Source organism: Cololabis saira, chromosome 18 (genome assembly GCF_033807715.1).
Source record: "Cololabis saira isolate AMF1-May2022 chromosome 18, fColSai1.1, whole genome shotgun sequence".
NCBI classification, from domain to species: domain Eukaryota; kingdom Metazoa; phylum Chordata; class Actinopteri; order Beloniformes; family Belonidae; genus Cololabis; species Cololabis saira.
The window spans coordinates 33,467,761-33,483,349 of record NC_084604.1 but is presented as its reverse complement, the minus strand read 5'-3'; the positions used below and the strand labels follow the sequence as shown (position 1 = coordinate 33,483,349).

Sequence of the window (15,589 nt, the reverse complement as noted above, 5' to 3'; positions counted from 1 at the left end):
GTTACCAAGGAAACCAGATTGCAACGGCTGCAGACGAGAGATTAAATAGTCCGCTCAGCTGTGGCTTGTTATAAAACTAATGATTTCAACTGAAAACACATTAAAGCATGAATAACTGATTTAATATTTATGTTTTTTTGGTAAGTGACCTTGGTATAAGCGGGATAATGCCCTTCGAGATGTACATCATAAATATCTGGACGACGTGGGGGCGTGAACCGTTCGTTCGTTTTGGTTTGGAACGCTTCATCTGAAATTATTATTAGAAAACTTAAAACGTATACAAATTTTTTTCATAAATCCTGCCTCATGCTCCTTTAAATCAGGCATAAAAACATTACTGTTTACTCAAGCGTATTCCTAAATAAATACTTACCTGCTGTACTCTACTGCCCTTACTTTTTAACAACTTGTGCTTTTTATTATTTTACCTCTTTTCTTATCATTTTATTTATTTACTGTTGAATTGTGTCTTGCCGCTTTTAATGTTTATGTAAAGCACTTTGAATTACCTTTTGTTGAATTGTGCTATACAAATAAACTTGCCTTGCCTTACATACACAGGTATTTCATTTTATGTGTTATTCACTTTTTATTATTTTACCTCTTTTCTTATCATTTCATGTGTTATTTACTGTTGAATTGTGTCTTGCCGTTTTTAATGTTTATGTAAAGCACTTTGAATTACCATGTGTTGAATTGTGCTATACAAATAAACTTGCCTTGCCTTGCCCTACATACACAGGAATGTCCACAGCATTTCAGTGTCAACAAAGTTAGAACTGTCAGATTCTGAGCACCTAGTTGTAGATTGCAAGTGGTTGACAGGTAGTCAGTCTTTTGTTTGAGAATATAGACATTGAGATTATGCAAGGCGCTGGGAAGGGGGTTGATCCGGGTGATATGTTCGAGTATTTAAGCACAATTATAGCATACTCAAACTGTCAGCTCCTTTAAAGCAGGGTTAAAATAAAACATTACTGTTTACTGAAGCGTACTCTTAAATTAAATACTTACTTGCTCTACTCTACTGCCCTTATTTTTTTTAACAACTTGTGCTTTTTATTATTTTACTTATTTTCTTACCATTTTATTTGTTATTTACTGTTGAATTGTGTCTTGCTGCTTTAAATGTTGATGTAAAGCACTTTGAATTACCATGTGTTGAATTGTGCTATACAAATAAACTTGCGTTGCCTTACTTACACAGGAATGTCCACAGCATTTCAGTGTCAACAAAGTTAGAACTGTCAGATTTTGAGCAGCTAGTTGTAGATTGCAAGTGGTTGACAGGTAGTTATTTTAGATTTCTCTTAAATCTGTCTTAAAATGTATTACTGGACCTCGGTTGGCAGAAAATGTCCCTTATTTTATTTTTTTTTTCAAAATCTTTTTTAATGAATTTCAAAGCTTTTCAACAGTTGTTCATGTACAGACAGGGTTAAATGAAACAGCCATTTTATAAACACCAAACCCACTTTCCCACCCCCCACCCAGTTCAGGTCATGAGGCACATAGAGATACAAATACAACAAACCAAAAACAGACAAACGAACAAAATAAATAATAATAGTAATAATAAAAAAAAATAAAAAAAAAGTGGGGAAGGGATACATAGGGAGTCAAAGAGAGGATAATTTGGGTAGTTGTTCAGTCCTCTTCTGCGTCTGGAATAGTGAGCAAATGGTCGACATATTCCAGCAAAGGGTTCCAGGTGTTCTGGAATTTCTTTATCGAGCCCATTAGGGAATGTCCCATGGATGTATTGGAATGTCCCTTATTTTTAAATCCCAAACTTGACAGGTATGATTCTGATTGATCTCCATTTTTTTTTTTTTTTACTTCTGAATTTGAAAACAGTTGAATAATAAGAGTTTCTATTTGGCCGGGACTGGGAATAACCAGTCAGGGAGATGAATGCACCTGCCAGACAGCAGACGGACAGGGACGGGGAGGGAGAGAGGGAGAGAGAGAGAGAGAGGGACTCAAGGCTGATTTATGCTTCCGCGTTAACACCGACGCAAACCCTACGCCGTAGTCTCCGCGTCGCTCTAACGCGGAACCATAATTCAGCCTCCAGAGAGAGAGAGAAAGAAATGGCGCCTCGGTGCAGCGCTCAGTGAGGCTGTGTTTGGAGCCGGTCGGAGAGCTTCCCCAGCCCCCGCTGCAGCAGCAGACATGGTGAACACGAGGAAGAGCTCCCGCGCTCGGAGCGTCCCCTTCATCTCCTCCAGGACGCGGTCGTCGTCGTCGAGAAACGTGGAGCATGTAAGCCGGCTCTCCTTTTCTCTCTCCCCCGGCCGGCTAGTCGGCTATGTAATGCCGCGTTCCATTTGTCCTCGGAAGTGGGAATTTCCCAGTCGGAATTTTCAACTGGAACGCCCCTCGAAGTGGGATTTCCCACTGGGAAAGTGGGAGAGTCTTAACCACCCCCGAGTTCACATTCCAAGATGGCTGCCCCGGTTGTAAACAGTAGAAGAGAGCTCTGTAAAAATTCGTAGCACTTCTTTCTAGTTTTGGTCACACTAAATCAGTCGTATACAAGTATTGTTCAGCATATATATGCTGCTATAGTGTACTTCACATTTTTCATGTGGTATATGAGAACTACAAACTTGTTTTCCGACTTTGTAACTGGAACGCTGATAACTCGGCTGTGACGTCATTCCCAGGTCCGAGTTCCGACTTCCGAGGTAAATGGAACGCAGCATTAGGCCTGCAAACATGGCCCATGACAAGTGGCTTATTCACAGTAAAATGCAAAGCGGGGTTCAAGGTGACACCCGTGCAGAAACACGCACAAAGACGCGTCTAAGCGCCCCCGACTCAGCAGGTTTCAGCGGGGCTTTTGCACGGGATGTTTCCGTGCAGCTTAATCAAAATACCAGGTAGCCATATTAGCTCCAAGTTCCCTTTGTGTTTGGGGGGACTTGTTTCAGCGCTGTCAGCCAGTATTCCCCCCCTGGAACCCCCACTGGCTGACAGGGCTGGGGGAGACTCTTCCCCCGGCCGGCCGTGCGGGTGTCAGGCCGGCTCCCCCCCGGGGCTGCGGGGGAAACCAGCCCGAGTGCAGCCTCCGCTCCGCGGCGGCAGCCCGGCCGGCCGGCCCGCGGTGGGGGAAGGGAGTCCCGGTAACAACAGTTGGCTGGCTCTGTATAAAGTAAATAAATACAATTATTATAATAAAAGGTGAGAAGCAGGGGCATTAGTGATTTTCAAATATCTTAAAATCGATATAGGCGTTAAGGAGTTGTTTTTAATCAGTCTTAAGGCACTGAGATGGTTGTTTATCAGGTATCTTTTACAAGCTGAAAAGTTTGGTTTTCTGTTTCCCCATTTGCATGTATGAATAAATAACTTGGCAATGATCAACAGGTTATTGAGTGCTTTGGTTAGTGTGCTTTAGTTCCCTTTTTTGTTTTCATTTAGACTCTATTATAGGAATTACACACATAGGAATGTCCACAGCATTTCAGTGTCAACAAAGGTAGAACTACTAGATTCTGAGCACCTAGTTGTAGATTGTAGTTATTTTAGATTTCTCTTAAATCTGTCTTAAAATGCCAAATCACCAAATCAAATGACTAACTGGACCATATATGTCATATTTAGTTATTTTCTCTAAATATTTGCTGGAAAAGGAGCAGTATTCCCCCCCGCTGGCTCTGTATAAAGTAAATAAATACAATTATAATAATAAAATATGAGAAAAAGGGTGAGAAGCAGGGGCATTAGTGATTTTCAAATATCTTAAAATCTATATAGGCGTTAAGGAGTTGTTTAACATGTTTGTTTTTAATCAGGTAGGGTTGCCACCTTTCAGAAATAGAAATAAGGGACACCCGATTTCAGCAGCGCAGGAGCCAAAAAAAAAAGCCCCAAAACTTCTAAAATGCATAAAAAAGTGTTTATTTTATATGAAAAAACAAAATGCTTTGATTTAAAGTTTAAAGTGCTTTAATAGCATTGAACTTGCATGACTGTACAGACAGACAACCATGCTAGCAACTGAAATATCCTCTTCTATGTATGTCCACATCAGCCCAGATGTATAATATAGATACAGTTGAAGAATATGGTGTAAAAGTTAATTTATTTCAATCATTCAACTATAAAATAGTGTAAAAGTTACCTTATTTCAATAATTCAACAATAATATACAGAGCGCAGCAGGTCCTGTTGTCCCGCCACAAAGATTTTGCTGGCCTTAATGTTTCCTGTGTTTTATTTTGTTCATTATTGTTAAATGTAGTGTTGATGTGTGTGTGACAGACGTGTGTATGGGGCGTTAATGAAAATACAGGACAAATCGCGTCCCGTATTAGTTCAATACGGGACGCAACATTTTTTTTCTCAAATAAAGGACAATTCCATATTTTACGGGACGGGTGGCAACCCTATTATCAGGTATCTTTTAAAAGCTGAAAAGTTTGGTTTTCTGTTTCCTCATTTGCATGTATGAATAAATAACTTGGCAAGGATCAACAGGTTATTGAGTACTTTGGTTTGTGTGCTTTACTTCCCTTTTTTGTTTTCATTTAGGCTCTATTATAGGAATTACACACATAGGAATGTCCACAGCATTTTAGTGTCAACAAAGGTAGAACTACTAGATTCTGAGCACCTAGTTGTAGATTGTAAGTGGTTAACAGGTAGTTATTTTAGATTTCTCTTAAATCTGTCTTAAAATGTAAGATACTGGATCTCGGTTGGGCTGGTGGGACCTAGGCCAGATTACAAATTAGAAAGGGGGTTTATTGCCAAGTTTCTTAACACACACAAGGAATTTGTTGTGGTGATTGGTGCAATACAGTAAAAATAAAAATATAAAAGCAAACAAATATATATGGAGATAAACTGAGAGATAGAATAAAGTAAAATGTGTAACAGGAATAAACAGAAATGTACAATATGAGGATTAAAAAGTGCCGGATATGAATCTTTACAAAAAGTGACGTAGGATGACGGATGACAGATAAAATGTATAAACAGAAATGAACAGAAATGAACAGTATAGACAAATGTACAATATGGGGTTTTTAAAGTGTCGGATGTGAGTCCGTACAAATGTTATCCATATACTGAACCGGGTGAGCGCCCAGGGGCACCAAATCAAATGACTAACTGGACCATATATGTCATATTTTGTTATTTTCTCTAAATATTTGCTGGAAGAGGAGCAGTATCCCCCCCCCTGGAACTCCCACCGGCCGGCAGGGCTGGGGGGGAGCCTTCCCCCGGCCGGCCGTGCGGGTGTCAGGCCGGCTCCCCCCCGCAGCTGCGGGGGAAACCAGCCCGAGTGCAGCCTGAGCTCCGCGGCGGCAGCCCGGCCGGCCGGCCCGCGGTGGGGGAAGGGAGTCCCGGTAACAACAGTTGGCTGGCTCTCGTCCCGCATTCAGCGAGCCTGAACTTGCTGAACTTTCTGTTGTAAATAACACCGAGAGTCGTAAACATGTTTTTCTCCACGACCCACTTTTAACAAACACGGTTAAACGCTGCAGAAAACTGGTTAATGTGCATCGACACTCGAGTGATAACTCTACTTTTTTTTTTTTTTTTTATTATCCGACCTGCAAGCTGTCAGTCTTTTGTTTGAGAATGTAAACACTGAGATTATGCAAGGCGCTGGGAAGGGGGTTGATCCGGGTGATATGTTCGAGTATTTAAGCACAATTATAGCATACTCAAACTGTCAGCTCCTTTAAAGCAGGGTTAAAATAAAACATTACTGTTTACTGAAGCGTACTCCTAAAATAAATACTTACTTGCTCTACTCTACTGCCCTTATTTTTTTAACAACTTGTGCTTTTTATTATTTTACTTATTTCCTTATCATTTTATTTGTTATTTACTGTTGAATTGTGTCTTGCCGCTTTTAATGTTGATGTAAAGCACTTTGAATTACCTTGTGTTGAATTGTGCTATATAGATAAACTTGCCTTGCCTTACTTACATAGGAATGTCCACAGCATTTCAGTGTCAACAAAGGTAGAACTATCAGATTCTGAGCACCTAGTTGTAGATTGTAAGTGGTTGCTTACTGCTGGTCTACAAAGCACTGAATAGTCTTGGACCAAAATACATGCTGGATTTGTTAGTTCCCTATGAAGCTCCCAGACCCCTGAGGTTCATCTGGATCTAGTCTGTTGTGTGTCACAAGAACAAGAACCAAGCAAGGTGAGGCAGCGTTCAGTTATTCTGCTCCTCACCGGTGGAACAAACTTCCTGTAGACCTGAGGTCTGCTCCAACTGTCAGCTCCTTTAAATCAGGCCTAAAAACATTACTGTTTAATGAAATACTTACCTGCTGTACTCTACTGCCCTTAGTTTTTAACAACTTGTCCTTTTTATTTTTTTACCTCCTTTTCTTATCATTTATTTCATTTTATTTGTTATTTACTGTTTAATTGTGTCATGGTGCTTTTATGCCCCGTTTACACATAGCCGGGTATTTACAAAAACGGATATTTCCCCCTCTACGTTTTGAAAAATTCCATCGTTTACACGAGATCGTTTTCAAAATCTCTTCGTTTACACGGATCCGCATAAATACGCTGTTAACGTCATGCCAGCCAATCAGAATCCTGGAAAAAACATCTACAAATGACACGTGTAACTTCCAGTTAAGGCTGATTTGTGGTTCCGCGTTACACCAACGCAGAGCCTACGGCGTAGGGTACGCGGCGACGCACACCGTACGGCGCGCATCGCCGCGTACCCTACGCCGTAGGCTCTGCGTCGATTTAACGCGGGACCATAATTCAGGCTTTACTTCCAAGACGGAACGAGAGTCTTTCGTTTGGAGTGACAGAGAAGTGGAGTTACTTTTAAGTGTGACTTTAGAATATAAAACAGGTAAAATACAAGAAAATATTGACGGTGGCCAAACTAATTGTAAACACAGGTCGCACACATAACGCTGGTGACGTTTCTGTTGCATAATGTGACGTTCTGAAGCCTAAATCTCCGTTTTCCTCTGTTTAGACGCAAACATGAAAACCGAGTTTTTGAAAATCTCCACTTTGGCCGGAGTTTTCAGAAATGATCGTTTTTGGTGACTTTGAGCTCCGTTTTCGTGTAAACGAACGGGCAAAACGCATGAAAACGCCACTGTTTTTGCTCCGTTTAAACGGGGCCTTAATGTTGATGTAAAGCAGTGTTTCCCAACCCTGGTCCTCGAGCCCCCCCCACGTCCTGCATGTTTTAGATGTTCCCCTGCACCAACACACCTGATTCTAATTAATGGTCCTCATTAGCTTGTCACCAAGATCTGCACAACTCTGCTGATGACACAGCTACTTGTATCACGGTGTGCTGAAGCAGGGAAACATCTAAAACATGCAGGACGGGGTTGGGAAACACTGATGTAAAGCACTTTGAATTACCTTGTGTTGAATTGTGCTATACAAATGAACTTGCCTTGCCATACCACACAGGTGAGCAATTCAATTACAAAATTAGAAATAGTTATGATAATCTGTCGCGCATTCTTGACTTTTAATGAGTTGTTTAGCGAAGCAGAATTATGGTTCAAATCGCTCCTGGCCTGAGGCCAGTGTCGTGGATGGCAGCCAAGCAAATTGATGGATGATAATGGGATCTGCTATTGAGGAACTTAACTCTGACACAATTTATAATTTTACGATTTTATAATGTTGCCAGCAAATCATCGGTTTTGGAAGTTAAACAACTCCCCCTTTTACTCAAGATGATGTACTATATGTTGATCCTTTTTGTCAGCCTTTCTCAAAACAGACTATTGTTATTGATGCAGTAAAATTAGGTAATGATTTTATGGTACATCTCATAGGGGCACCATCCCATAACTGTTCCCAGCTCAATTTTGCACAACCACATTACCTCATTCATTTTCATAATAGCTGGTTTAATAGTTCTTAAATTCAATTCACACTGCAATAATACTTTTTAAGAAATGAATTTATTTTTACTTTACTGCTGCTACTGCAAAATGTGTTCATTTGCTGCTGTGAAAAGGGACTGCTATCAAAGAGTATTTCATTGCATAGAAATGTGCATATCTATCTATCGTTTGCATATATCTATCTATCTATGCTCGCATATTTCTTTTCTCTTAGCAGGATTTGCAAGTGTCTATTTTGCCGACATATGTCTATCAAGACAGACCATCTGCCAATGTTGTAGACGGGTACTTATCGCAACAGTGAGATGTGCTTGTCATATCACCAGGGAAGTTCAGCTGTGAAGGACGTAAGCATCAAGGACATATGACTGTCTGGTGCTGAGATTTTTAAAATGTATGGAGAGTTTGGTTAAAATGTGTCCCATTTCCATAATACTATATTTTGATGTAGTGTTTTTACATTTTTACTTAAAATTCAAGTGCTTTATGTTGTCATATATTAATGTTCAGATTTAAAATGCTGATGGAGAAGTAATCATTTGCTAAATGTTATCTTTTTGTTTGGGCTTATCTTTTTTCTGATCCTTGCCTACTCCTTGTTGGTTGTTTGCCCGATTTGCAATATGCTTTTTCTTTTTCTGAAATGTTTCTGTTTTTGTGTGTTTAACAGAAGGAACCCAGCAGTGATGCAAGCAGTCCCAGCAGCCCGCGAATGGCGCCTCCTTCTAAGCGAACGCGCAGGCAGACGGCTTCTGAGCCGAGCTCAAGTGACACCTCCCCATCCCCTCAGGCAAAGAGCCCAAGGGTCAGCTGGGGCATTCCCACCTACTGCACCAGGTCAGCTGTTTGCTTTTGTTTTATTGTTAACATAAAACAAAATATATGTTAAATTGTTATTATGTTAGACCACTGGTCCCCAACCTTTTCTGTACCGCGGACCGGTTTAATGTCTGACAATATTTTCACGGCCCAATCTAAAGGTGTAGCTGATTTAAAAACTAAATAAAATGTCAAGATCGGCATTAAAAACTGTGGTATTTTCTCTATAGTAATAATGAATAATAATAATACTTATTATTATTATTATTATTATCCATCCATCCATCCATCCATCCATTGTCTGCCGCTTATCCGTTCCCGGGTCGCGGGGGCAGCAGCCTCAGCAGGGATGCCCAGACTTCCTTCACCCCAGACACTTCCTCCACCTCTTCCGAGGGGAGTCCGAGATGTTCCCAGGCCAGCCGAGAGACATAGTCTCTCCAGCGTGTCCTGGGTCTTCCCCGGGGTCTCCTCCCGGAGGGACATGGCTGGAACACCTCCCTAGGGAGGCGTCCAGGGAGTAGTATATTATTATTATTATTATTATTATTATTATTATTATTAATAATGAAACATCATTTTTGAAAAATAAAATAATGGAAATTGTAAAGGGTGGCTTGCCTTCTCCGGGTGGGTGGAGAAGTCCTGCCTCAGGTGGAGGAGTTCAAATATCTCAGGGTCTTGTTCACGAGTGAGGGAACGATGGAGCGGGAGATTGACAGACGGATCGGTGCAGCGTCCGCAGTAGGGTTGTCACGATACCAAATTTCTGTTTCGATACCGATACCAATATCTATTTCGATACTTTTCGATACTTTTCGATACTTTTTGTAAAAAGGTGGAACACTCTCAAATGTTAATATTTTCCTTTATTTTAAAGCAGACTTTGGGAACAATAACAACAATGAATAAAATAAATAATTGGCATGGTATAAGAAAATTCAAATATATTCTGGGAATCTAATCTTAAACTGTAAACTATAATCAGCAATATTAAAATAATAAAATGCTTGAAATATTTCAGTTGATTTGTAATGAATCCAGAATGTAAGACATTTTTTTTTTTTTTTTTTAAATTGCATTACAGAAAATGAACTTTATCACAATATTCTAATTTTCTGAGACAGAGGTAGGATAGGTTTAGATATTGTGGGCTAATGGAATGTTTTACCAAAGTGTGTTTCAATATGATAATAATTCATTGCCTTAATGGTTTATAATATATATTAAACATTAAATAATATTAAAATATATAAAAATATATTTAAGTTATATACTAGTCTGTGGAATGTATTTAAATATTTTAAGAATGTAATTTTACTTTTTTAATATTTTAAAAATTGCATTTATTAACCATGGACATGTTTTAACTCTGTATGTAGGCTGCTGTAAACCTATAGGTTTACTACGGGGCTGGGAGAGGCTCTGTACTTCTTTCATTGACATGACAGTGCAGTGAACTCGTGAACAAAGTTATCAGCTGTCGTTCTTGACTGAAGTCGTGCTACAAGTCCGCGTGGTTGTCCTTTAAACGTTTGGACAAGTTTGAAGTGTTGCCTCCTTTTGCGAGACACACTTTGTCGCACCGCTTGCACTGCGGTGCATCTGGTTCAGTGGCTCGCCCTTATTGCTCGGTTTGAACCCGAAATATTTCCACACCGTACTTCGGGCCCCCATTTTGTCCACAAGTACGGGCTTTTCTGCAGCTGCCATCTCTATTTATTTCAACTTTATTTCAACCCGCTCTGTCTGTCTAACACGCGACTTCTCGTTTCTCTCTTTTTTCCTCCGTCTAAACATGCGAGTGGGAGTGGCTCTGCTTCTGCTTCTGCAACTACGTCACACTCGCGGACCTCGCCGTGCTTAAAGAGACAGGCTCCAATTTACCAATTCGTTTGCATACAAAAAATATATAAAAGTACCGTTTGTTTTTAAAAGCTGGTATAGTACCGTTTTCAAAACTCTAGTACCGCGGTACTATACTGGTACCGGTATACCGTGCAACCCTAGTCCGCAGTTATGCGGTCGACTGGACCGTCGTGGTGAAGAGGGAGCTGAGTCGAAAGGCGAAGCTCTCGATTTACCGGTCAATCTACGCACCTACCCTCACCTATGGTCATGAACTTTGGGTAGTGACCGAAAGGACAAGATCGCGGATACAAGCGGCCGAGATGAGTTTCCTCCGCAGGGTGGCTGGACGCTCCCTTAGAGATAGGGTGAGGAGTTCGGTCACCCGGGAGGAGCTCGGAGTCGAGCCGCTGCTCCTTCACATTGAGAGGAGTCAGCTGAGGTGGCTTGGGCATCCGTACCGGATCCTCCTGGACGCCTCCCTAGGGAGGTGTTCCAGGCATGTCCCACCTGGAGGAGACCCCGGGGAAGACCCAGGACACGCTGGAGAGACTGTCTCTCGGCTGGCCTGGGAACGCCTCGGACTCCCCCCGGAAGAGCTGAAGGAAGTGTCTGGGGTGAAGGAAGTCTTTGCATCACTGTTGAGACTGCTGCCACTTGATGTTATTTTATTTCATTCCTTTATAGCTCTTACGGTGTGTTTGCAGTGTATTAACTGAACATCCAAGGAATAAAAACATTGTGAACCATCAGTTTGAGAGTCAGCCATCATCAGTCGGGGATGCTACAGAAATTACCAAATGACCCACGGCCCAGGGGTCGGAGATCACTGTGTTAGACTACATATTAAGATTGGAAATGTTAATTTATTGTGCAGCTCATTCTTTCTCTGGTATACACTGTAATCAGTGAAACGAGAAAGCTTAAATGTGAGCTACCAAAATCTAATCAGAAACAGCTTGAATAGAGGTGGACTTCATTTCTGAGTACTAAGACATTTCACTGCTCATCAATCAGTGAAATGTCTTCATGAACCATGAAAAGAAATCCAGATGCCATCTATTCAATATTTTTAGATTGCCACGACTTGAATGATTAGGAGTCTACACTAGCATACTTTCTAAATGGTAACGTTTACTTGCTGTTGTTTTCTGGACAGATGTCTTATTAACTTTGTTTCTCTGCTTCTAGGCTGTCCTCTCGCATCATGCAAAATGGGCATGGTAAGACAGACTCATGTTTACTATTTTATCATATTCTTTTAAACCTTATGTGGTACGCATGCCATTTAAAAATGAAAACAAAAACCACACTGATAACTTTTAACTTGTCGGTCCTGCAGCCCACATGAATCACCGGAATGAGGCGAGTGGAAGTGGAGATCACTCCCGTATGAATGGCCACGTGGAGCTGAAGAGGAGCTGCCGGGTGAAGAAGAGCCAGTTCGAACACCTCAACCAGAGCCTGCTGTTTGACCAGCTGGTCAACAGGTAACTGGCAGTCACACAGTTATGGGGGTCCTTCATGCACTAACCATGCTGAGTCCTCACAAGCTCTGCGGCTTCAATTCTAACCACATGTCCACCGCATTTTGCCCCTAAATACTGTTTGGAAATCCTCTACAATCCTTTATTTGCCCACTGGGAGGAGCAGCAATTATAGAGGCTGAAACTGTTGACAGTTTGAATTTACAAATTGTTGCAGGGAAAGTTTGTCCAGTGCCACTATTGTAATAATACGGGGAAGAAATAACAAAATGGATTCAAAGTTAAAATATTGTGTCTGAAGAGAAGGACATTGAGGACACACAGAAAAGACAGAACATAAAAGATAACCAGGAATATCAGCCTGAATTCTTCAAGAAAATGCAGGCTGCCACTATGTTAAACATAAAATTGGACAAAACTGTTAATTCTGACAGTGCCACACAGTTAGTGGGCTGAATAAAAATCTGTCAATCAAGTCACTTTTTACAATATGCATTAAAAGCATATGTCTGCTTGTATACAGTACGGTTTCTTTTTCCAAGCACTGAAATAAATGTAAGACCTCCCTATAGACTCTATAGGGAGGTCTTACATTTATTTCAGTGCTTCTCTATAGTATAGAGAATGCGTCCAGAAGATCCCATAACCATGTCATGAAAATGGACAAGGAAAGTAAAGGAAATTTGGGGACTTTTCTGGTGTTGAGTGTAGGGATGTCCCGATCAGGTTTTTTTGCCCCCGAGTCCGAGTCCTTTGATTTTGAGGACTTGCCGATACCGAGTCCCGATCCGATACTTTTATAAAACAATAAAAAATGAAGAAGAGAAAGGAAAATTATGCAGGATGACCCTTTTATTATATTTTAACATGTGTACTGTAAACTGAGCACATAGGAGGTAGGCAGCTTGAACATTCTTAAGTCAGTATAAAAAAAATTTCTTTTCTTTTTTTTTTTTTTTTAGCATAGGGCTGCTTCAGCTTCAAAACAAACAGGCGTGCTCTGCGCGCATGCGGTGTATGGCTGCCGCTCCGAGCCCACTACTCCACGTGTGCGTTGATTTATGGTCCCGCGTCACACCAACGCAGAGCCTTCCGCGACGCGGAACCATAATGTCGGCGCCGCAGCTCCGCTTCAGTCCTGGGGCCTCATCTATAAAGCTTGCTTGCGCAGAAAAAGCGCCTGAAAGTTGCGGAAGCCACCATCTACGCAAAGCCTCGGATCTAAAAAGAAAAAACTAACCGATGGCTGCCGCTCCAAGCCCACTACTCCACGCTGAAGAGGAAAAAATAAAGTGTTCTGATTAAAATAAGGAAAGTTGGACAACCGTATATAACAATTGCGTTCATAAGGATAAAGTTTAAAAAAAAAAAATAAAAATTTAAGAAATTATCTCTTCTCCCCGTGTGTGTCTGCCTGTCATGCACGGGTACTTGGGCGCATGTTGTTTACTTTTAAGCCGGAATTATGGTTCTGCGTCACACCAACGCAGAGCCTACGCCGTAGGGTCTGGCGTAGGGTGCGCGTCGCCGCGAACCCTACGCTGTAGACTCTGCGTCGGTGCGACGCGGAACCATAAATCAACGCACACGTGGATGTCGGCGCCAGTGAGTATTTTCACCGGACATTTTGACCGGAGAGATTATAAAATACCGGACTTCAGCATATTTTACCGGACAAAGTCCGGCAATTACCGGACAACAGAAACCCTGATGTATATATATCCGATTCCTGATCGGCTTATAACGTCCGAGTCCGGATCGAGTCTGCAATCACGTGATCGGCCCCGATTTCCGATCACGTGATCGGATCGGGACAACTCTAGTTGAGTGTTTGGATGGTAAACTGCTTTCAATGAAACTTGAGGCCCATTCAGACCAAATGGTTCTCTGAGGTTTATGGGAACTAAGTTACTTCCTGAAAGACAACAAATCTTCATCTTTTATTGGTACTGCAGATCATGTTAATACTTCTGACACATATCAGCTCCATAATTCCTGACCTCTGCACTTGCTCTCTTCCTCTGTGCAAGCTTTGAGAAACCTCCAATTAAATGTTGTTCATCTCACCGTTTTCATATGTTTGCATGTTTTTTTTCCCCTCATGGTGCGTTTCTTCTCAGTTGTGCATGTATGTTCAGTCACCCAGCAATTGTGTGCTATGGATTTTATTTTTTTATTTTTTTTTCATATTGGTGGCCTACTTTCAAAATGCTCACCAAAAGAAAAGCTTTTTTTTCTCTTTCATTTCACTTGTTGGAAGTGTACTGTGTCTCTCCCTTGCTTGTCAGAGTTCCTTTACTCACCTTGTCATTCCATGCCTTGCCCTTATATTGGCTGTCGCTTCAAAGTGTTCAACAGCTCCACATACTCACCCTATTACATATCTGCCTGCTGTTGGCAATGTCTCAACGAGCATCTCTCATTTGTCTTTGTGTTAACACTATGATTGAGCGCCGACTCGACTGGCGTCTGCTTTGCGATGTGCCACTGACCATTCAGTGAACTTGGTAACTGACTGAACTGACTGAACTGACTAACACAAATTGGGCTTGAAACTGTGTCGTGTGAAAGCAGCTTAAAGAAACTGCAGGACACAAAGTGGGAATCCCACTGGCTGGCAGTTGGCTTGGTTTTGGCTGCAAGTGTAGTATTGAAAGTTTTCTTTGCAATATCGTTTCAAAGAAAAGGAAGCAATGTGAGGTGCCATTTCAATTGCAACTTTTTTCAATCAAGACCAATCATCTTGTACCACGACAAACTGGACTCATTGTACATAAGAAAAGTATGGAGAAAAATGTTACCCCTTTTTCAGATATTATTCTGGGATCTTTGGATTTGATATTTAGATTGTCAGAAGTATTAAGATGACTCTGAGTTTCAAGTATTTGTGTCCATGCTTGTTTAGCTGATACACCTCCAAATTGGAGATGATTCACTCTCTTGAGATTTCCATAAGCTGAGGAAGTGGGACGACCCAAAAATGTTACTGCACTGTAATTGACAATACACCTATATCACATATAGAGCTGGGCGATATGGACCCATATGGACCCAAAGTCATATCTCAATATTTTCTAGCTGAATGGCGATACTCGATATATATCGATATTTTTTTCTGTGCCATAATTGGGGTTTCCCCCAAAGCATTATAGCATAGCATCTCTGTTAGCTTAATTTTCTTCTGAGGCAAACCCTTAAAAAAACAGTCAGTTTTAATACAAAGCCTCGTGCCAAATGTCACACAGGTACCTTTATTAACAGAGGTCTGCACAATATCAAAATGTATAAAATAAATGAAATAAGAATAAACTGCCTGCATATATAGAATAAAAAATGCTCCTTGAATAAAATAAAACAAATATCCTTTTCTTGCAATTAAATTAAAATAACCTGTGCAATTAATACAATGTAGACAGTAACAGGCAGACTTTTCTACTGAGGTTGACAGTTGTGCAAATAACAAAACATTTGTGCAAATCTCAAATAAAACATTCAAGTCAATTTGTCACAAAATAAGCTATATCAAAATCATAATTTTTTTTTTTTTTTAGTA

At 40.9% G+C, this 15,589-nt stretch overlaps 1 protein-coding gene across 2 annotated transcripts in view; it reads left to right on the top strand.

Annotated features, from left to right (window-relative positions):
• Positions 1-2,016: 2,016 nt before the first annotated feature.
• The window catches only part of atad2b (ATPase family AAA domain containing 2B), a 113,776-nt gene continuing 100,203 nt past the window's right edge, over positions 2,017-15,589 (top strand). For both annotated transcript variants that reach the window (XM_061707243.1, XM_061707241.1), the window contains exons 1-4: positions 2,017-2,268; positions 8,553-8,719; positions 11,741-11,772; positions 11,892-12,039. In XM_061707243.1, the coding sequence (XP_061563227.1) occupies positions 2,179-2,268; positions 8,553-8,719; positions 11,741-11,772; positions 11,892-12,039 (437 nt within the window). In that variant the 5' untranslated portion in view covers positions 2,017-2,178. The remainder of the gene's footprint in view (positions 2,269-8,552; positions 8,720-11,740; positions 11,773-11,891; positions 12,040-15,589) is intronic.